The sequence below is a fragment of the Talpa occidentalis genome, unplaced genomic scaffold (assembly GCF_014898055.3).
Source record: "Talpa occidentalis isolate TD23 unplaced genomic scaffold, MPIMG_talOcc4v2.1 talOcc4.15, whole genome shotgun sequence".
NCBI classification, from domain to species: domain Eukaryota; kingdom Metazoa; phylum Chordata; class Mammalia; order Eulipotyphla; family Talpidae; genus Talpa; species Talpa occidentalis.
The window spans coordinates 24,946,715-24,970,690 of NW_023601543.1; the positions used below are offsets into that span (position 1 = coordinate 24,946,715).

The 23,976-nt window shown below is 42.3% G+C and overlaps 1 protein-coding gene across 4 annotated transcripts in view; it reads left to right on the top strand.

Moving 5' to 3' along the window:
• LHFPL1 (LHFPL tetraspan subfamily member 1) overlaps positions 1–23,976 on the top strand; it is an 85,578-nt gene that overhangs the window by 51,838 nt on the left and 9,764 nt on the right. For all 4 annotated transcript variants that reach the window (XM_054695600.1, XM_037512932.1, XM_037512931.1 and 1 more), the window contains one exon: positions 8,483–8,581. In XM_054695600.1, the coding sequence (XP_054551575.1) occupies positions 8,483–8,581 (99 nt within the window). The remainder of the gene's footprint in view (positions 1–8,482; positions 8,582–23,976) is intronic.

Consider the following 23,976-nt stretch of genomic DNA (forward strand, 5'->3'; position numbering starts at 1 on the left):
ATTTTCTACAATTTACAAAACACTTTCATTTACATCATTGCATGTAATCGATTTAAAGTAGTGACTATTATGTTCCCAAAAGAATTTGACAAAAGCTCTAGATGAGGTTATTTAAAATTCAAGAATAATGTGCCACTGGACAGTAATCATAGAAAGAGTCACGATCCAGGATGTTCTATACAGCTTATTCCCAGGCAGAGGAGTGACATTGAAGACCAGCTCTCCATTGTTTCCCCATCTGTAACACCAGCCAACTAAGGGTCTTTCCCACCTCCTTTTTAGAAATTGGTGTCTATCAAGGGTATATCAGATGGGAATGAATGAATGGCAAAGACTGCTTGGACAGATACATTTTCTAGGGCAAGTGGCACATGACCATGATCCCATAATCTTCAGTGATCTTGAGTGTGACTCCTCCGAGATATGTTCTGCCAGTTGCAGGAAGCCAAGTCTGAACCGCATTTTGAACTCTATGGGTAAAAGATGAGAGAGAGAGAGAAAGAGAGAGAGAGAGAGAGAGAGAGAGAGAGAGAGAGAGAGAGAGAGAGAGAGAGAGAGAACACAAGAGAAAAATGCAAGAGAGAGCAAGAGAGCTGTGAGGGTTAAGTTTAAGCTTGTTATTTGACCAAGGGGAATTGATTTTGTTGCTCTAAGCGTGGCTGCTTCTCGGCAGCTAGTGCATTAACCGAAATACATCAGAGGGAGGAGCCAATATATTTCAGGTCTGGCTTATCTCTGCCAGACCCCAAACCACTGAAGAGATGGAATATCCATTAAGAACTCCTCCCTCCCCCTGCCTGATTCTTGTTCCCCGGTTTGGCAGCTGCCCGCAGTGATGAGCAGTGGGAAGTGGGAGAGACAGGAAGAAATAAAGAGCTGCTGGCCTGAGTCATACTCAGCAAGGTGACCTGATGGGGCCCTTGGGTCCCATTTGCTCCACCTGCAGCTGATCCAGCTGGACAAGCCTAGAGTCCAGAGAGCCTTCCACTGGGATCTTCATGCCCTGCTCTGACCAGTGAAGGAAACATCTGGTCAGAAGATTATTTCAGCTCTGGGGATGCTGAGGTTTCCAACCAGCTGCCTCCCAGTCCCTGAGAACAAGATCGTTATTCATGTTCCCCTGTGCATACATGTGTGAGATACTTATGAATTATCCTCTATCTTCTGTGATTGCTAAACAAAGAAGAAATAGGTGAGATGTAAATATAAGGAACTTCTTGGCAGGAAAAAGTGTGAGATATTGGATCTGGTTACCTGAGGGAGGCCAAGAAGCTTTCTAGAGCAGGGACTGTGTCAGAATCACCTGGAGTGCTTAAAAAATGTGGACCTTTTAACTCTGTGGGTTACTTTTCTATTTGGATATACTCAGCAACAGGTGGAAGGCTGCGTGTTTTGAAAATTGCCGCCCGTGACTTTCATGGGTACACTCCTTTTCCAAAACCCAAATGAGAACCAATGCCCTGGCCGTTCCATTGTGGCTATTGTTAAGAGGATGGAGTTAGGCCTCAAGACAGGCGCCGATGATGATTTTCTCCATCTAAGGTCCTAATGCTAACATGTTTCTAGCCCACTGGAAGTTGCCACTGTGTAGGGTAAATGGAAGTGATGACGTTCCTCCCATTAGCATCAATGATCAGCACCTGTGGGCTTAAACGCGTGCCTGATGGTGGACCTGGAGTGTGGTGTGGGTGTGTGTGAGTGGGCACGCCTGAGCCTGGAAGCTGAGGATGTAAGGGCGGCAGCAGAGAACAGAGCTGGCCAGCAGAGGACTGGGGCGGCAGAGACCAGCAAATAGAATACGAGAGAATCTAGAGAGCCCAGAAAGAGTGAAGGTTTGCAGCCGCCCTGCCTGCCCTGCACCTGCTTGCCTCACGACAAATGATGTAAAACGGTCACTAAAAGCCTGAAAACGCCACTGAGGGATCCTTCACCCACCTGCCTGATAGAGAACCTGCCCCATGCCTTGCTGGCACTTCTTACTGGAAACAGCATGAACTTGATTCAAGGAAGAAGGGCTGTTTTCAAAAAAACTTTTATCTTCTCTGGAAAGCATGCATTTCCTGGAAACCCCTTCAAAGTCTAGCCAGGCATTATTTATCAATACCATGTTGAGCAAGGATTATAAATGTGACCTTCGGTTTGGAAACTGTTATTCAAAGAAGTTAACCTACTTACTAGTAGAGACTCGTAGAGCAAATTGGAGCAGTGGAGACTGTGGTGCAGGGCACCACAATGCTATGCATTTCTTTTTTTTTCCCTTTTGGGGAAAAAATGATATCACAGTGTTTTTCAGAGTGATCCACTTGTATAAGAATTATCTGGGGTGCTTGTTAACGCAGATTTCTTAGTACTATCCATCCTAAGCCTTTTGAATCAGAAGGACTGATGCCTGGCAATCTGCACTTTACACAGCTTCTCAGACTGGTTTATTTTTGAAAAGATAATGTGCACTATTTCACGAATACATACCACTCATCTGAGGAAATAGAATATCCCCAAGTGCAGCTGAGGTCTCCTTCATACTCTGAGCAGATTCCCTTGGCCCCACTGCAAAGGTAACTGCTATTTTAGAATTGTTATTTATTGTTTCCCAGCATGATTTCAGTACGCACTAAAATTTGAGAAACTCTGCTCAATTTTGTTCATCGTGTTTCTTTCTGGAATTCCCTTTTCTTCCATTTCTGTCTGTAATTCTCTCCTAAGGTCAGGCCAAATGCAGCGTCTCTGTGGAGCCTCCCTGATCTACTTCAGACAACTCTAACAGAAATGCACTGCTTTATAACTCAGGAGAGAATAAGCGGTCGAATGAATGGGAGAGTTGAGTGGGTGATTTCCCTGGAAAGGGAAAGCTGAGCCATACTGAAGCATAGACATAAAGTTTCCACTGTGTTTGAGTTGCCCTTTTTACAAGAGCAATAAACTGAGCAAATTACCCCATCCAAGGCTCCTCAGGGTAGTAAAATCAAACTACTGAATAATCTTATTTTTAAAATATTTGGAGATAGGGTAGGGAGTGTAACAGAATGGGGGGGGGGCACTCAACAGTTGCACTTGTGAGTGGGGAAGCGATGGCAGGGCTTGGGGGCTTTTTCTTCTCAGAGACAAAGCTTAGACATCTGCCTCATTGGGAATGTGCCATTGGGAGGTGTCATGCAGCTGCTGGGATTTGGAGAAGGAGTGATTCTGGCGGCAGGGTGAGGTTGAGGACAGCTGGGATATTGCTGGAGAGAGTGGTGCAAGTCCTGCTGGAGACTGCACCTGAGGGTTTGTCTTGGCTGGCGCCGGGGTTGCCACATGGGCTGAAGCTGAGTAAAGTGTCCAACTCCATGTTCCCCTTGGTCAGAGCAGACATTTCCAACTACCGCGATCATGACTGGGGAGGACATTTGGTACATTTTGGGATCAGGGGTTCTTGTGGAGGGGTGCCGTTGAGGAAGGGAAATGAGGTGGCAGCCCCCAGGGCAGGAGAAAGGTAAGGGTGGCGGAACACACTGAAGGGCGTCCCTTCCTTTCCTAGAGGCAGGTGAGACTAAAAAAGAGTCCCATGGACCATATGTAGTTGGGAGAGACTTCTCCAAGGGGCACATGTGTTTGGAGGGGCTACAACACCAGGAGTTAGGAAGACATGGAGAGAAGTGAGAGCTGGGGTTGCAGCTGTTATGCAGCAGGTCGGGTATTTAAATTGTTTTTCTGTGCCTTCGATGCTCCTACTTGAAATATTTTCTGTGGTGTTTTTAGGAAGTGTTGGTACTAGGACCAACGCTGGCGTTAGAATTGCTAGAGGGCTTTTGAAATGCATATTCATGGGCTGCAGTTATTGAATAAAATATCTGTGGTGAGGCCCAAGAACCTACATTTTATTTAAACCATCGCTCTTTCAGAAGATGGGAGGGTCTGGCAGTGGCCAGTGACTTCTGGGTTGCTACTTGAAGCACATTTTCACAATTCCCAATTGATGAGAAATATTTGGAGGCAACTATAATTGGGGATAAACGATCCCATAACTTCATTTTTATTTCTAATATGCCTCCTAGAACATCTTTCTCCAGTTGTGATCAAATGTGCTAGAATTAGCTGTCAAAGTACTCCGTGGAATCTCTGTACAATCTACTGTGCCCACCTGACCGAAAGGCAGGAGGGGGGCTTGTGGATAGGAGAGGTGATTGCGGATCTTGGGCATAGTATGTGCCACGTGCACTGGGCAGAACACATGACTGGTAGCGAACCCTGGTCTTTGGCCTGATGCCTCTGAAAATTTGCAAGACAGCAACTCCAACCCAGCAGCTTTGGAATGGAGCCCTGTTCAACTTTAGACTTTTCAGCTTTTTATTATTAGGACAAACAAGCACAGGAGGAATTAGCATGGAGAATGTAGGTAGAAAGTGAGAGAGGAGCAATAGGAGAGGCTGTTGTTGTTAAATCTTTGTTGAGCACTTTCTATGTGCCAGGCACTTTAAAAGTGTTAATTCTTGATACAGTCATGGAAAACAGAGTATTGTTAGTCTAAACTTAAAAAAATGAGGTAATTGAGGGACACAGAGATTAAAATAAGTGCCGAAGTCACACCACCTCTTAGTGGCAGGGCTAAAATTTGAACTAAGTTTTCGGCTAACCACAGAATCCATTCTTTCTTTTAAATTTCCACATGTATTTTACCATAATTACGTACGTTTTGTAAGTTGAAGGTGTCCAACATGATGGTTTGATACACATATGTGTTGTGAAATGATTATCAAAATAAGGTTAGAGAGCATACATCACTTCATGATTACCATTTTTGGGTGTGTGACAAGAATATTTAATATCTACTCTCAGCAATTTACAAGTTTATAGTTCTCTTAAGCCATCATGTTGTGTGGTATCTCTGGAGTTAGTGCCTATAAAATTCCTAATTCTTGCTGGAGATATCATTGCCCAAAGGAGGTCATTTCTGGGCACCTGTCTCTAGAAGGCCAAAATCTCTAAGGGTTGATGACCTCTTTGATTAGGGAGAAAAAGTGTTGTCAGCAACTGCCTATGTGACAGTAAATCACGTAGCAATTGGGTAAATTGTTCTCGGTCTCAGGGAGGACTGGATTAGGTAATCTCCAAAGCTTTCCCCTCCCTTATGTTCTATGGCTGTATCAGGTATCTAAGATGATTTCCCATCCCTATCATGGAGATCCCTTCAGACGCCTTGGTCTTTGGGCAGTGTGGGCAAAGGAAGCTGCATGCTAGGAAGGCAGGGCATATTCGGAAACAGATGCACTTATTGAGCAGTTGTTATGTACCAGGAACCAGGGGTACAGAGTTGAGGAATAAATGGACCCTCCCTTGAAGGAATACATATTCTAGTGAGGGAAGTAGAGAAACAGTTGTGTAAGATTGATATCAGAGTGTATTTTAATCACAGGAGAGTGTAGGATGCTATGGGAACAGGGAAAAAGAATATATAACTGAGCTTGGGCAAGGGAGGGGGGCTGGGGATGGTGAGGAAAGGTCTCCTGGAGGAGAGAAGGCCAGATCTGAGCTTCTTAGCAAGGTAAGGTATGGAGAACAAGGGGACCAAAGAAGGTACCCCCTGCCACATCAAGAAAGGCACAAGGCCAGCCCTACTTTCTGCTTGACAAGTCAGACTTCACACTGGGCCCAGGAATCTGAAAAGAGTCTGGAAAGCCGAGGTGATATTATTTTATAAATTTGCTTTTCTTCTTATTTTGTATGGGAAAGCTCACATTTTGTTAACTTTCCCCTCCCAGAGTATACAACGGCAGCAGGAAAAGGCTTTGGTTTTAATTCCCATTTTTTCCCCTTAACGCATTGTGCATACTCTGCTAGTACCTCCTTGTATTATAAGATTTCAGTTTATCTCTGGTGAAAAAAAAAGGGGGGGATGTTTTTCCATTGTCATTTGATAAATTCCAAAGCCTAGAAAAGTCTTTGATCAGTTTCATTTCCTTTAAGACTACAACACAGATAAGAATGCCTTCTCATTTTAAGCATTCCACTGAGGGAAGTTCTAATAACATTAATTGGTCATTCTTTTAGTTTCTAAGTACTTTCTCACTGTCAGAAAAGTCTCTTTGTTTTTGTCTTTAAATTCTTGTAGCTATTTTTGGGGGTCCTTGTCTTTTTCTCCAGTTTAGTTGAGTATTGAGAAAAACTGGTTGCCATATTGCAGACAGCTTCAGAGAATACATTGAGATCTTTGAAAAGGATTCATCTAAAGGCAAAGAGGACTTAGCTTCTCAGAGTATGTATGAACTCTTCATTCATGAAAGAATAATGGAAGTGAAGCAATCAGTCCCTAGAGCGGTCTGCCTTTCACTACCTGGTTGATCAGGAGCTCTGAAACCTATATATATGATCTAGCACCTTCCCTGTGGCAGTTCTGTGTCATGTGTTGGTTTCTGCATCCACATCTGTGCAGAGAACCCTCCCATGACTTCTGATGTGGCACCCACATATAGCAATCTTATAATTAGACTCTCTTGGTTGCAAGTAGAAGAGATTGACTTGAGTTCTCTCAATGAAAAGGGATATTATAATCAGAAAAGTGGAACTGGAGAGCCATCGGAACAGCTGGATTCTCTCTAGCTCATTTAAAAGGTGATATGGGGGATTTTCTCATGTTGTGCCTGCTTCATGCTACTCTGTTCTCTTCTTCTACCAATAAGTTTTCATACCTTACCCAGAATTTATGCCTTCTCATAACTTTGGATTGAATTTGACTTCAGCTTGACACAGACCTGATTCTACCTCCTGGCATTTTTTTCCTAACTTCTCCTCTGTCTGCTAACAAGCTCAGCGTCTCTATGTTTCTTTTTTAAAATTTATTTATGCATACAAGAACTGGAGTACAGGCCAGAGGTGTGGAGGGTGACAGGATTCACCAGAGACAGAGTGGAGAACAGAACAGGCAGACTGACTGAAATACATCGCTGAGGGGAGCATCGGGCGAGACAGGAGAGGTCTGCTGCACCATGTGGGTAGTTCCTTGGCCAGGGGTCGAACTAGTGCTGCAGTGCCTGTGGATAGCTTTATAGGTTGCGTGTTAACCCCTTGTGCCACCAGGGAGGCCCCCTCTCTATGTTTCTTGATTAGTATTTTCAGAAACAAGAATTGGTCTAGCTTATCTCTTCAGGCCAGGTTATGATACCATTCCCGGCCTGCCAATGAATTTGATTGCTTTGGTGTCAGATACCAATGCTTGGTCCATCCCCCTTGACCAAATACAGGGTTATAAAGTGTGAAAAGCTAGGCAGTAAGTGAGAGCTGTGAATGAGACAGTCACCCTTCGATGGTAGCGCAGGCGTGCAGACCCAGGTTTGTATCTCTAGTCAGAGAGTTAAGATCCAGAGAGTTTCCCTCGAGTGTGTAACTGACCTAAACCAAACCAGGATCAAGGTAAGGGGCATCATGGAAGGTATGGAAGCCAAAGAATAGAGGAATTCTGGGCATGATGTAGGAATGATTTCTCAGAATAGAGAAGTGTTTTTGGAAGGAGTATGGTGTGCTGTTCATCAGGATGAGCCTAGGCAATATATAGTTGACCCTCGAACAATGCAGGTGTTAGGGGTGTGAACTACCCACATAGTTTAAAATCCACATGTAACTTATAGCCCTTGGAATCCACAGTTGGTTGAATCCATGAATGTGGAACCCGCAAATAGAAAAAAAAAGTGCATGCGAGTAGACCTGCACAGTTCATACCTGTCTTTTTCAAGGGTGACCTGTATATGCTTTTTTTAAAAAAAAAAATATTTATTTATTTATTTATACAAGCACTGGGTACAGTCAGAAGCACGGGAAGGTGAGAGAACTCACCAGAGCCAGAGCAGGGAGCAGAGCAGGCAGAAGGACCGAAGTACACTGCTGAGGGAAGCAGCGGGCAGAGGTCTGCGCACCACATGGGACCCTCCTCTGGTGGCAGGGGAGCAGCCGGGGATCAAACTGTCGCTGCAGAGCCTGCAGGCAGCTTCGCGACCCAGCGCTCAACCGCTGCACCACCGGGGAGGCCCTGTATATGCTTTTTTATAGATTTCACTTTGGCAGCTGACTCCAAGTTAAAGAAATCATGACTTGCCTTCAACTAGAGGCACGTACTTGACACTTAGAAAAGTCCAAATTTTAGGAAAGAGTAGCAGTTTCGACATTGTTTTTCTTTGCAAATCAGAGCAATGAAGAAGAGGGAGGTCAACTTAGTTTTGTAAGTCATTGTCAAAAATATTTTGTCTGTAAAAAGCACTTCGGCCTTTCTCAATTCCCAACATTGCATTTTCTTTATGACTTGTCCTGTCTGCTATTTACCCACAGCTCACCTTCTGAACATGCAAAGAAATCCTGTTGAGTTAGAAGTGGCATCGACATTTAGGGTAAATAGGGAAGGTAGCCTCTGAGAGGAGGAGGTGGAATTTTAGATAAGCTAATCCAGAGAGAATGTTGGGGTAACAGAAAACCAGTTATTGTTCTTTTCTACCTACGTGTATGCTTTTCTTTCCAGGGCTGCTGATAAGCTCAGGCTGTGCATTATATCCTTTAGGATGGAACAGCCCGGAGATAATGCAAACATGTGGGAATGTCTCCAATCAATTTCAGTTAGGTAAGGTAATCGGAGGAGGATGTTTCACTGGGCATCTGTTTTCCAAAGTGCTTTACCCCTTGGAGGGGTAAGCCACTGCTTGCTTGTGGTTCTTGCCCGAGTCTTTCTCATTACGTTGTTAGCTTGCGGGATGCCGTGACTTGGCCTGATTCCTCATCTGGCCTTGCTAACACAAAGTGTTGGCCATAAATTCTATTTCCTTATCTCACCATACTTTTTATGTTTTTTTACCCAGAATCCTGTGACCAGTTAAGGGCAACCATATCTATGGAGGGATTTCAAATGCTTGAAAATTGATGATCTGTTATCTTATGAATAAATTGTAGTCCTTATCAGTGTTTTTTCTTGTAGGCATTGTTTTCCAAATGTTAAGTCAACAATATATCTTATCATTTTCCCCTGAAAATATAAAAAGAGTTAATTTAGTTTCCATGAAACATGAGGAATCTGAGTTAAATATTGGGAATTATTACTGGCATGTTAATACAAGAACTGTTAAATATTAGTATGAGTGACAGAAGTAGCTCTGTGTTCTTTATTTGCCAACTCTCACTGAGAATGGGTTAAGTTTACACATGTGAATTGGAAATTGATTATACTCTAATTAGAAGACTTTAAAATATTTTCCCAACTAAAACTGGGTCACTACATGCAAAAGAATGAAGCTTGACTCTACCTCACACCATGCACAAAAAACAAATCAAAATGGATTAAAGAACTAGACATAAGTCCTGAAACCATAAAATATATAGAAGGAAATATAGGCAAAACCCTACATGACATGCACCTCAAAGACATCTTTATAGAATTATCACCCAAAGCAGTGAAGGCAAAGATAAACAGCTGGGACTACATCAAATTAAAGAGCTTCTGCACAGCAAAAGAGACAATAACAAAAACAAAGAGAAACCCCACCAACTGGGAGAACATTTTTGCACCCAACACTAATGATAAAGGACTGATCACAAAAATCTGCAAAGAGCTGATGTGACTCAACAACAACAAAGAAAATAATCCAGTCAAAAAATGGGCAGAAGAGCTAAAAAGAAACTTCTCTGAAGAGGAAATGCAAATGGCCAACAGGCATATGAAAAAATGTTCAACATCACTTGCCATCAGGGAAATGCAAATCAAAACTACCATGAGATACCATCTCACACCAGTGAGAATGGCACATATTAAAAAAACTAGCAACAACAAATGTTGGCGAGGGTGTGGAGAAAAAGGAACTCTCCTGCACTGCTGGTGGGAGTGCAAACTGGTCCAACCACTATGGAGAGCTGTGTGGAGATTTCTGGACCTACTAAACACAGAGCTTCCATATGATCCAGCAATTCCACTCCTAGGTATTTACCCAAAGGACACAGAAACATCAATTCCAAAGAGCACCTGCACCCCTATGTTTATAGCAGCACTATTTACAATAGCTAAGCTTTGGAAACAGCCCAAATGCCCAAAAATAGATGACTGGATCAAGAAGATGTGGTCCATATACACCATGGAATATTACTCAGCATTCAAAAAAGATAAACACATGCAATTTGCAGCAACATGGATGGAGCTGGAAGGGATCATGCTCAGCGAAATAAGCCAGAAAGAAAAAGAAAAATACCGGATGGTCTCACTTATAACAGGAATCTAGAAAACCTAAATAAGGGACCAGGAAAAAAGAATAACTGTAAGAAAGAAAAAAATCAAAATCAACAAACAACTATGAACCAGAGACACACTTTGGTGGGGGGGGGGGAAAGGAGGGATTGGGGTCAAAATCAGGGGATTGCAATTGTATGGGGAATATAAAAATAAAAAATAAAAATAATTAAAAATACAAAAACCCGAAAAAAAAATTTCCCAACTTATTATAATGGAAGAGAGTATGAGGGGGCTAGTCTGTTTCCTTAAATATGCACAATTATAGAAGAGGACTTTGGAAAAACAAAGCCATCCATTCACCTATTACTTTCGCTCCAATACTTCTGTCTCTGTTGCATTAGACTGTTTTTTGAGTCTCATCGGACCCATTTCTGGAGGAAGCAGTTGTTCATTGCACAAATATAAGGGAAGGGCTACAATAATGTGGTGATTTTTTTATAGATGACTTTTATTAGGTTGAAAAAGCTCAGTTCTCCCTATTGCTTGTATATCAAGCATATTCATCATGAAAGTGTGGTGGCTTTTGTCAAATGCTTATTATTCGCCTACTGAGATGAACGTAGTCATTTTTATTGATTGATTTCCAAATGTTAAACCAACCTTGCATTTCCCGGGTAAATCACAATTGGTTATGGTATGTAATCCAACATATGAATTACTGCATTTGGTTTACAAGTATTTTGTTGAGGCTTTTTACATCTGTATTCAGCAGGAGTATTTGTTTATAGATTAAATTTCTTGTGATACATTTGCTAGATTTTGGTATTAGGGTAATATTTGCCTCATAGAATGAGTTATTGTGATTCTGCTTAAATGTAGAATGACAAAGTAAAAAATATTGAAGATGTGATTTCATCAAATCATCTGGCTTTTTTTTTTTTTTTTTTGCATTAATCACCATCCCCAAGGACTAGCCCCAAACAAGCAATTGTGTGTGGCTGCCTCTGCCCCCAGTCGATGGCCTTCAGTTATGGTTAGCGCTGGCCCATTCTTTTCCACTTTTTTCTATTACTATATTTTTGTTATTCTTTCTTTCTTTATTCCATTCTCTTACTTTATTTACCCTCTCTCTTGTACTACATTTCCCCAACTACTCCAGCTTCCTTCTCCTCAGTACATGTGTTGTTCTGTGACTCCTTATGGATGGAGGGTTTGCTCAATCCCAAACCCTCCTAGTTCTTTTTGTGAACCATCTTTGCATTCGTCCAGTTGCCTGTTTCTCATCCCTCTGTAGCCCATATTTTGTGCCCATTTTCTCCAATTACATAGTTCCATATTAGCACTTTTTTGTTTAATGCTGAAAAGAAGAGAAAACTGTGCCATTCTTTTTTATTTAAAGATTCATTTATTTATGCATACAAGAGCTGGTATGTAGGCCAGAGACGGTGGTGGTGGGGATTCATCAGAGACAGAGTGGGGAACAGAACAGGCAGACTGACTGAAATACACTGCTGAGGGGAAACGTGGGAGAGAGAGGAGAGGTCTGCTGTGCCATATGGGTCACCCGCTGGCTGCAGAGATCAAACACGTGCTGCAATGGCTGCGGATTGCTTGATTATGCTCTGATTAACCCCTTCTGCCACCAGGGAGGACCATTAGTTGCTATACTCCTTAGTAAAGAAGAAAAGCGTATTAAGGAGCCTTAAAGGAGTAGCCAGAGAGACATATTAAGAAATTCAAACCCTTTTTTACCCCACTCACAAAAATTAACTCGAAATGGATTAAAGACTGAAACATTAGGGCCTCCCTGGTGGCACAGCAGGGTGAGTGCAGCACTGTGAAGCTGTCCGCAGCTTCTGCAGCACAGGTTCGATTCCCGGCTAGCCAGGGAGATACCCTCATGGCATGGAAGACCTCTCCTGTCTTGCCCGCTGCTCCCTTCAGCAGTGTTTTTGGTTGCCTGCCTGTTCTGTTCCCCGCTCCGTCTCTGGTGAATTCTCTCACCCTCCCGCGCTTCTGGCCTGTACCCCAGTTCTTGCATAAATAAATAAATCTTTAAAAAAAAAAAAGACTGAAACATAAGACCTGGCACCACAAAATTCTTAGAAGGAAATGTAGGGGAAAAACTCATCGATACTGGTTTTGGCAATGATTATTTGGATATGATGCCAAAAACAAACAGCAAAAGTAAAAATTAACAAATGGAACTATATCAAATTCAAAAGTTTATACACAGCACAAGAAAAAAATAGCAAAACGAAAAGACAAGCTACAGAATAAGAGAAAAATTCTGTGTGTGTGTATGTATATATATACACACACATATCACACACATATGAGTACATATATACATATATATATGAAATGTGTAGAATCTATCTGGTCTAGTGGGGCCTATCTTGCCTAGGGGATCCCCCACTTGGGCCAGGGTGTGTTCATAATATGAATCTCCACTGGGCTATCAGTTTATGTGCCATCATCCACTGTAACTAGGCTCGTGGGGCCTCCCTTGCTTAGGGGAGACCCCTAACCTCTCTCTATATATATCAGATAAGGGGTTAATATTCAAAATTTATAAAGAACTTACACAACTTAATAACCAAAAATAACCCATCCTGATTAAAAAATGAACAGAAGAACTAAACAGTGCTCTAGATTAGCACTGATAAAGACACTAAGTTTTATCATAGAAGAAAATTGTAATTCACCATGTTTTAATATCATATACAGTCTACGTGGATCCTCTTTGTTTTCTTCTGGCGTATCCTCCTCTTTATGTACACCTTATCACAGTCTCCTTTCTTGGGAGAGAAAGAATATATGTTTATATGTGGCGGTAGTAAAAAGATCAGAGCCTTGGGGAAGTCAGAGCTCTCAAGACAAAAACATACAGTCTGTTACACTTTGCACTTAGGCCAAAAGTTTGACCTCCTCCCCTCTATTGCCTCTTCTGTTTCTAGGATCTCCTTTCATGTGTCCTAGTCCTCTTTCAGGTCCTATGTTGTTCCAGTCCATCTTTGGAACCTGCTGTCTTACGTGACTCTTACCCACCAGAGTCGAGTTGAGCTATTTAGGGAATTGACTCACTTTCTTCTCTTTATTCATTTAAAGAAGAGATTAATAATCAAATATTTAAGACAGAAAGACAGCCCAAACAATAATTACAGGTTTGCACTGAAACCTACAATGGGAGGGACCTTGCAGATCAATGATTGGCTCATTTATAACTACCGAGAGCCAGTAAGGACAGGTGATTTTCTCAAGACCCCACAACTAGTGGTTTTGTGGAATGGCTTTCTGACTCTCATGCACAATGTAGATTTTGCTCAATGGTAATCTAATATCAGTTTGTTAAATGAATTACTGATTCAATAAGAAGGGGGAAGTCAGACAAAGGCTCCCAGCAGCAGCCCTGTCAGGTGCAATGCCTTTCTCACACTTTACTTTCATTATGTAATGAAAAATTTAACCAGACAGAGGTTTTTTTGGTCGTTGTCAATTGGACCCAAGCCATCAAATGAAGATTTCATCCCATAAAAATGAATCCTTTTCAGTTCAACACCAAATCAATCCATTTAACTCCACCTCTCAGTTACTCACCAAGCCCCTGATTGGTATCAGCAGCACTGGGATCCAGGGAAGAATTTGTGGAAGGGTTTCTTACTGCTCAGAGTGGGTTTTCACAGAGTGCCATCCTTAGCTCTGTGACCTCAGATAAGTTACTCAGCAGTTGTGAGCTGATTGCGACCTCAGAAGGTGGTTGTGAAGATTAAATGAGATCACATGTGGAAAAGAGGGCAGTGCTTGGTATATAACAACTAGACAATGGTTGTTGTTAGTTATCATTATTATGGTAATGATAGCAGTTGTCAAAATAACAATGTTCCCAGTACCTTAGTTTTCAGAAAAAAAGACCTATTACAGCAAGGAACCACTATGGTTGAAAACACAGGTCGATGGTAGAAGGAATTCGAACTTGAACCTTAGTTCAAATCCAAGCCCTGGTGCTTACTAGTTGTACAGCATCAGTCATACTACTTAACCTCTCTGTTCTTCTATTAACGAAGACTGATCATAATGTTTTTCGCCATAAAGTTATTGAGATGAATAGGTGAAGTAATACACACACACACACACACAAAGCAGCACAATAAACTACAATACATGTTATTTGCTGTTAGTAGGTCGTCAGCCCATTTCTCAAGGCCACTTTTCAGAGGACACCCTGGGCTTGGCTTCTGGGAGGGAGGGAGAGTCCCACTCAATGTGGCAAAACCCTGCAACAGAGGCTACCCCGGGGTCTTCTATGTGTTCGTTGTTTCCTCCCTTAGAGGCCCATTTCCTTTGTTCTCCCATCATTTCCTCTCATTCTTTCCAGTTCAAAGCCTTTTACAGGTTTGGCCTTTGTGGGTTCAGTTTCCAGGCATTTCCTGTTACCTTTGCTCTTTGTCAATTTCCTCCTTTATGGACAATCTATTTTCTTGTGCTCACTAGAGCACAATGAAGCAGCTTAATACATCCTCATGTCCACAGAGGGGCAGCAGAGTATGGTGGAAGCAGCCCGGCCAGGGTATCCAGACAGCTGGCTTTAAATTTTCTTACGCTTGCTTAGGCACATCAAGTACCTGCTCTAGGCCTTGCTTTCCCTGTTTTCACATAGAAAGCATTGGTCTAGTCTGATGAGTAACCAAAGGGTCCAAATACTCACCTAGCTCCCTGCTGTGGCCTTTATGGTGAGATCTTTGATTTCATTTCATATTTATCTAATTTGTTCTTAAAATCCAGAAGGATAATGAAAAAAAAAATAAACCATTCTATTTAAAGCAGCATTCCTAGGGGCAAGGAGACTTTTAATGTCATTCACCCGTGGGCATGGTGGCCCGGGATTAGACAAGGGGATTGCAAAAAGCTACTCATTCATCGGGCAACATCAGCTTGAATGCCCTGGGCAGCCAGTTCTGGAAAACTCAAGGCTCAAATGTTGCTAACGGTTTTTATGTTGCATGTCTAGCCCACACAGAGAGGAGGCTCCATCCAAAGGAGAAGAGGCCTCAGCTGGAGGATGCAGAAGAGACTCCATCAGTGGGTTAGAGAGGAATTTAATTCAACTGTTTATCCCTGATGCTTGTGATGCCCTGCACGCATCTCATGCATCGAGTGAAATGAACAAATTGTAGGGTGACTCTGTTGCCATCTTACAGTGTGGCCGTAGCTAAGTCACTTCAGTTTTTTAAACCTACTTCCCCCATGACTAACATGAGGATGATTTTTATCTGCCTTCAGGGATTGTTTTGAACATGAAATGACATAAATGCGCTTTCTGAAAACAATGCCCTACAGATTAAGGAGTAAAAGATGAGAAAGTTGAGCTACTGTTAGATTCCTCTTCCCCATTATTTGGATGGCTGCAATGCTTTGCCAGTTTCCTCACTGACCTATTCAAACTAGCAAGGTACCTAAAGTAATGAGACGCTGTACATCTCATGGGACACTAAGCTATTTTCATTTTGAATAAAAAATATGGTGCATATAAAGATCTCAGCCTTTCCTAAAATAGCGCCCATGAGAAAACGATGCTCACGTCTGGAGTAATCTATCCCAGACTTCCAGCCTGATGACTGCAAAGGAGGCAAGGCTCTACAAAGGCCTCAAGGGGAGACCCTCTGCTCGACTTGGTCTTATTTTCTCACAAGTGTCTTGCAGAGGGTCTAGGGGGCTCAGGGATTGAAACAAAGAATACAGAATTACGAACAGGCTGTCTATACAACAGATCACCACACGATGGCGGTAAAGTCAGGCAAATTCATTCTGTTCTGTGCTGTTTTCTTGGTCCGGCTTCTGGGCCTCACGTCAAAGAATGTGATGCACAATTAACTGCCCTGTTTCTATTTTCTCTACTGGATTTCCTTCTATAAACCTCAACATCGGCTTCCTTTGTTCTCCTCACCTTTCTTTAGTGAGTGTCGTCTTTCCTCGTCTACTGTGGACGATACTGCATCCTAAGCGTTTGTTTCAAAACAAAACATTTGAAGTGAAGGTGTTAATACTGTAATACCCATCTCATAGGGCTCTTGTGAGGATGAAATAAGATGATATACCTGACACCCATTTAGTACAGGACTTGCACTCAACGAATGTTAACAATAACCGCTGTTGTTGTTATAGGCTAGACTGACCCAGAAGGTTTTAAATAAAGTGAAATGGGTTTTTAAGATAGGCACCTGGATATTCTAGGAGCAGTTCTCTGCAAGGATAGAATTAGAGAGGTGAAAATATATGTTTTGTCTGCATGCTTAGTCAGGTGAGATTTTCAAACCATCTTCTCCAAGAACTCCTCAGTCAGGCGAATTGGGAGAAACCACATACAAATATATCTTTTAAGTTAAAGTCCCTTGCACTGTATCAGACACATGATAGGTCCTCAATAAATGCTCACTCTCATCTGCTTTTGTTTAACAGCTATACAGGCTTGGCTTAATCACATGGTGTGGCTCCGGTTGTTCGATCATCTGGGCACTCTCCCCAGAAATACTAATTCTGCAGCTCTGAAGTGGGGCTTAAGAATCTGTGTTTTAATGCTCTCCATAAACTAGTGGACTAGTTGACAGAGTGTTTAGCTGAGAGAAAAAAGGGCTAAGTATTTTGTTCACTCCAGATGCGGTACTAAATGATTATATGTGAAGTCTCATTTGCCCTTCAGAGCTGCATTGTAGGTAGATGGTGTTGCTTCCATTTTACCCATGGGGGTAAACTCAGAAAGCTTCAATGACTTGCCCAGAGTCAACTTGTAAATGTTAGGGCATGATTTCAAACACAGTTCCCTGTCACCCTCATGCCAGGCTCTTTTCCGTGCACTGCATGGCCAAGCACACATGGAATTGGCCCGGTCTCTACCCTCTAAGTGAGAACGCTGGTCAAACACTTCATCGGGCTCTTCAGTTCCTTCCTTTATAACAATGTTCTTGCCTCTGGTTGGACCTTGATGAATTATTAAAAACAAGTAAAAGCGGATTAAATAAAATAATAGATGGAAAAAAGTGCCTTGTAAGTTTTCCAGTGCTGTACCTGTATTGGGTGGTATTGTTTGTGACATTAGGTATTACTCAGGGACCTTGGGCCCCAGGAAAGTCTATGTTGTCTACATCTGTTGGCTAATGGAATATGGATGGAAACAGCTGACACTTGAGGTAGTTTGCTGGCATGGGGCCAAGTTCATGGCTGGAATGCGTACACACTCGATCTTGAGTGCTGAGGGAGGCCAGGTTGCCAGACCTTGCAGCATTCATACTTGAAGACTATGTCAAAAACAGGTAACAGTTACTCAATAAGCATATTCTGGACACTTACCACAATCAAAATGTTGAATTAGCCAAGGTAGTTAATTGGAAAAGATGATGGCCAGCTAACCAGTACCACCACAATAATGTCAACCCCAGACGATGACGACATCAGCTGTCAGAGGAATAAATACTACAGTTCTTGAATCAGTCTTTTCTCAGCTCTCATCTCTAGATCACAGAAAATGGCCCCGCTCTCCCCATTCCTGAAGATGCTGCACATCACTCCTTCATCTGCTTCCCATTCTATTGCCAAAGTAGTGTTTCAAAAACACAAATGTGATGTCATCTGCGTTATTCAGCAATGGCTCCCGTATTGCCTTCAGGATAAAGACCAGACTCCCTAGCATGGCCTGTAGGGACCTGGACACCACTTGCACCACCACTCAAGCTGCTTCTTTTGTCAAGTCACCCTGAAAACACTGTTTCTTTAAACCTACACCATGTTGCCTGTGGTCTTCCTTTTCTTTTCTTTTTTTTTTAAAGAAGGCCTGTTTATTTTTTTTAAACATTTATTTATTTATTTATACAAGCACTGGGTACAGTCAGAAGCGCGGGAGGGTGAGAGAATTCACCAGAGCCAGAGCAGGGAGCAGAGCAGGCAGAAGGACCGAAGTACACTGCTGAGGGAAGCAGCGGGCAGCAGGAGAGGTCTGCGCGCCATGTGGGACCCTCCTCCAGTGGCCGGGGAGCAGCTGGGGATCGAACCGGCGCTGCAGAGGCTGCGGGCAGCTTCTCAACCCAGCGCTCAACCGCTGCGCCACCAGGGAGGCCCTGGTCTTCCTTTTTTAGGGATACCCTTCTCCCCTTTCTCATTGAGCCTACGTCATACTTCTCCTTGAAAACTCCCTGTTCCCCCTTAAACTGGATGTTATGGTCTGGTATCATTCTATATCACAGCACTTGGCACACTAACGGTTTGTTCATTCGCTCCACTTCTCTCCCTGGCTCCTTTTCACTCATCTGGTTTGTCGATCTTACTTATGTGAGAACATGTTTAAAGAGCTTACCACGGTGACTGGCATATGGAAGCTTTTGACCAATATTAGCTATTACTATTCCAGTGACAGACTTAATTAGCTGAGAAAGTTCAAGTGGATGCAAGCAGAGGTCTATTGAGCAGATGTTAAGAGGAGAGGGGGCCAATATTTCATTATTTATTTTTTTTTTAATTTTTTATTTTTGTACAATGTATGCATTTTCATCTTGGTTATAGTCCCCATACAATTCCCACCCCACCTTGTTTTGATCCTACTCCCTCCTCCCCTCCCCTCCCCGTAGTGGGTCTCTGGTTTATAGGTGCTTGTTGATTTTGATTTTTACTTTATTATAATTAGTTTTTTTCCTGGTCCCTGATTTAGGTTTTCTAAATTCCCAATATTTTAGAGGCCAAGTATCCTTAAGAACTTATGCTGAGTCAAAGAGTTCCAATACATGTTTAGCTGTTTTTTTTAAAACATTTATGTATTTATGCATGCAAGAACTGGTGTATAGGTCAGAGGTACAGGGGGTGGGCAGTGTGAGAGGATTCACCAGAGACAGTGGGGAACAGAATAGGCAGATCTACTGAAATACACTGCTGAGGGGAGCAGCGGGCAAGACAGGACAGGTCTGCTGCGCCATTTGGGTCAGCTCCTTGGCCAGGGATCCAACTCATGATGCAGTGGCTGTGGATAGCCTCACAGTGCTACGACTTAACCCCTTGTGCCACCAGGAAGGCCCAAGGTTACCCGCTTTTATGAGAGAATGTCAAAGATTGGGTGGCTTATAAATACTGGAAATTTATTTTGAACATTCAAGATCAAGATGCTAGCAGATTCATTGTCTGGTAAAAGCCTCTTGGCTCATAGATGGTCATCTTCTTGTTGTGGCCACCTATGGTGGAAGGGCCAAGGAAGATCTCTGAGGCTTCTTTTATAAGGGCACTAATTCCAAGCATCAGGGCTCTGCCCTCATGACCCAATCACCTCCCAAAAGCTCCACTTCCAAATACCATCATTTTGGACATTAGGATTTAATACATTGTTTACAGCATGGGGGGAACACAAACATTCAGTCTATGCTCTTTTGAGAACCTCTTCTGAGAATCTACTCAAAGTGTATTTGATGGATGGCACACAGGGTGACATGGAAGTTTTTTTTTTTTCCCACGGGTAGGTGAGAGACTATTTTGAGAAAGACTCAGATGCCTCATTTAAATTGGACTGAGACATAGTTCTTCTTACTCCCATTGAAGAAAAAGATGCCCAGAGTAGCTAAAAGTCAGGATAGGTATGCAAGGAATGATAGAAAGGACTGGTTTGCAAAGTACGAGGATAGGTGAGAAGCTCAAGACTGGCAGGGAAGGTTTCAATAAGAAGGACTCAGTTTGTTGGGCAGAAATGTGTGTAGAAGAGAAAAAGAATCAACCAAACCAGGGTGCCTCTGTCCCCATGAGGATTTGACTATACTGGGTTCTGCACAACTTTCTAACAAGTGCCCTGGCTTGCCCTAACCCTTTAAAACATTGGGTTTGCACCAAGATGGAGTTGGCAACTCAGAATGTCTTGTCAGACATAACTTGGCCAAATGGTAGCTACTAGAAATTACATATTTACCTGAGTTGCTGAAGCTTTCACAGGGTTTTCTGTTTGCTTACATTTGCTTTCTCTGACAAGAGAGATTTGTGGGTTTTTGGATTCCTCAGTGGGTTCTGGGCTCCATTCTGGGCTCCCATTGGAGAGTAAGAAGAGAGATCTTCTCGTAGCTCTGGGTGTTATTGTGCTGGCAGCCATGGCAGGGATGGGTTGCAGGATGTTTGACAATTGCCCTTGAATTTATTGACTTTGCATTCTCTTTGAAGATGATTCATCTGTGCTGAACCTAGCAGAGAAAGTTCTCTCCTCATTTAGCTTGGCTGCATTGAAATGTTTTTATGCTGCTACCTATGGAGACCTTCAAGTCAGCAGTATCTCTCTGAACATATGGGGCCAGGAGCTTCTTCCAAACCCCTATTGCTCCTACTTGACACAGCATTCAGGTCCCCGTGGCAAAAATTTGTTGAGTAAGCAAATGGCACTGTTTTTCCTCTCACCCAGCACACACCAAGCAGCACTTTGGGAGGTGGGTGGCAGCCCCAGTGTCATTAAGCGTAGAGGTGCCACAGTGAAGGGAGGAGCAACCAGTCTTCCTCAGCTGGGTCTGCTTTGGAAAAAAAATAACATCCTCACTAGGAAGAGGTCTGCTCAATGGCTCAGTGCCCTGCTCCTCAGTCCATATGCACCATGTTCTCCATTGTTCTTTCCCATGTTCTCGAAATCAGTTCCTCTTCACTTTCTTCCCTTCCTCTTCCACATGCCCCATTGGCCCTCCAGGAGTCCCTTTCTCTTCTTTGATCTCTCTCTAGGTTTGCTTATCTCTATATGCCATATAATTCCAAAGGAGTCCTTAAGTGTTTCCCGGAAGCTGAGGGTCTTGCCTGGTTAGATATGATGAAGGCCGTGAGGGCTCCCCCATGTGTCTGCCACACAGATATCTCTGCCAAGCTCTGGGTGGTGATGGTGAGGGCAGTATCATGGTTGTCCATGCAAGTCCTCCTTCATCCTTGGGGTGTTCGCTCCCTTATTTTGTTTATTCAAGGCCAGAGCAGTCTCTCACTAGCTATTGGGGTATATGAGATAAAATACAGATGTCAATATTGCTCTCTTTGTGCTCCACTTGAACCACCTGCCAACATCCATGACTCTATGATTTCCTAGAATTTATATCTCATCTTTGTATAGGAATACAGCCCCGACTCTATGCCCCTGAACTGCTGACATTCTTCAGACAGCCTGATCCCTTCTTGCTCCATGCCAGCCTCCACACTACTTCTCATCAGCCTCTTCCCCACCGCACTGATAGCCAGGCTTCTTAGCACTGATCTAGAATATAATTATCCCCTTCTTTTGGAGTATCAGTTCTCAGAACTTGACTGTTGACAACACTTGCATCACATCAAACTTCATGCATCTGGGGAGGGAGAGGGAGAGGGATCAAAACAGGAGGGAAGAGCAGAAGGGACTATGGCGGTGGTGCTTGGCTGAATGGGTGGTGGGAATTTCACAGGGATTACACCTAAGAGGGAAAGCATGCATTGCACAAAAATGAAGAATGATGTAAAATATATATATAATAAAACAATTAAAAAACCCCAACCTTCATGTATCTGAAAGTTCCCTTACATTTCATCGAGCCCTAGTCAGGTTCAGAGTCATTAGTGGCCATTATGTGCTTGCTGTAGTCCTGCTTACCTGTCCCTTCCCAACCTTTCAGGGACCTAGTATCCCATTAGATGATTCTCTAAAAGTGAAGAACTTATATAAGAAAGAAAATATCAAAATCAACAAACAACTATGAACCAGAGACACTCTATGGGAGTTGGGGGGTGGGGAAAGGAGGGATTGGGGTCAAAAAAGGGGGTTGTAATTGTATGGGGAATATAAAAATAAAATTTAAATAAAATATTAAAATAAAAAAGTGAAGAACTGAGAAATTCAAAAGACAGACTTTCTTTGCTGTCTCTTTTTTAAATTAAGACTTTAATAAAGCAGTTTAAAATTCACAGCAAAATTGAGGGGAAGGTACAGAGATTTTCCATTGCCTCCTGGCCCCGCGCATGCTTGGCCTCCCCCATTATCAACAGCCTCCACCACAGTGGGGCATTTCTTCCAATCATTGAACCAATACTGGAACATCAAAATCACCCAGATTCCATGGTTTACCTCAGAGTTCTGGGTTTGGACAAAGGTATGATTATATGTATCTATCTTTATCATATCATAGAGTATTTTCACTGCTTTAAAAATTCTGTGTGAAAGAGAATTTAAAATTGCCATGATTAAAAAAGTGATAGATCAGAAGAAGGAAATTGAGTCCCTAAAGAGGGAAGTAAGAGAAATGCAGGAGATCAAAGAATTAATGGAGGAACTAAAGAACTCTGGGAAAAGCAATGAAAGCAGAATAGATGAAATGGAAGAACGAATAAGTAATCTTGAAGACACAGAAATAAAAAGAACCAAAACAGAAAAGGAAGAGAAGTACGAAGGAAAAAGAATGAAGAAAGGCTTCGGGAACTATCTGACTCCATGAGGAAAGGAAATATAAGAGTTATAGGAATTCCAGAAGGAGAGGAGAGAGATGTAGGAACAGAGAAAATATTCATGGATATAATTGAAGAGAACTTCCCAAATGAGAAGAAGGAGCTGAAAATTGATATACAAGAAGCAAGAAGAACACCAAACTTCCACGACGAAAGGAAAAACACAGCAAGACACATAATAGTAAAGCTCCCAAGAATCCAGGACAAGGAAAAAATAATGAAGCTGACAAGAGGGAAGAAACAGATAACATTCAAAGGAAAACCAATCAGGCTGACATCAGACTTCTCTGAAGAAACACTACGGGCAAGGAGAGAGTGGAGGGACATAGTCAACAGACTCCAAGAAAACAGATGCCAACCAAGAATACTCTATCCCGCAAAGCTCTCTTTCCTCCATGAAGAAAGAATATGGACCTTCCCAGACAAAGAGAAACTCCGGAATTTCATTGCGACTAAACCCCCACTCCAAAAAATACTACAAGGAATCCTAAAGCCAGAACCTCAGAGGGACGAATAACAACGAAAGAAGACCAAAAAAAAAAAAAAAAAAGTTATTAAAAGAATAAATAAATAAAATCAAAGGAAAGACAAACATAATGGCAAATACAGATGCTAACATATCAATATTAACTCTAAATGTAAATGGACTAAACTCTTCAATAAAAAGACACAGAGTTGCAGCCTGGATTAAGAAACAAAACCCAACCTTTTGCTGTCTCCAGGAAACACATTTAGCTACAAAAGATAAAAATAGGCTCAAAGTCAAAGGATGGAAAACAATCCTACAAGCAAATGGGCCAAAAAAGAAAGCAGGAACAGCTATACTTATATCAGATAAAACAGACTTCAAACTCAAAAAATAAAAAAAGAGACCCCAATGGTCACTACATTATGATTAAGGGGACAATACTTCAAGAAGAAATAACACTCATTAACATATACTCACCAAGCGAAAGAGCACCAAAATATATCAGACAACTGTTGTCCTCTCTGAAAACAGACATCAGAGAAAACACATATGTAGTGGGAGACTTCAACACACCACTATCAACAATGGATAGATCAACAAGACAAAATAAGTAAAGAAACTAAAGCTCTAAATAAGGACCTAGAGCATTTGGGCTTAACAGACATCTATAGAACACTAAACCCAAAAAAAACGGAGTACACATTTTTCTCAAGCGCACACGGATCATTCTCCAGGATCGATCACATACTGGGGCACAAGACAAACATCAACAGATACACCAAGATTGAAATCATACCAACCATCTTTTCTGACCACGAAGGCATCAAACTAGAAATAAATCATAAAAAGAAGGCAAGGAACTATCCTACCTCATGGA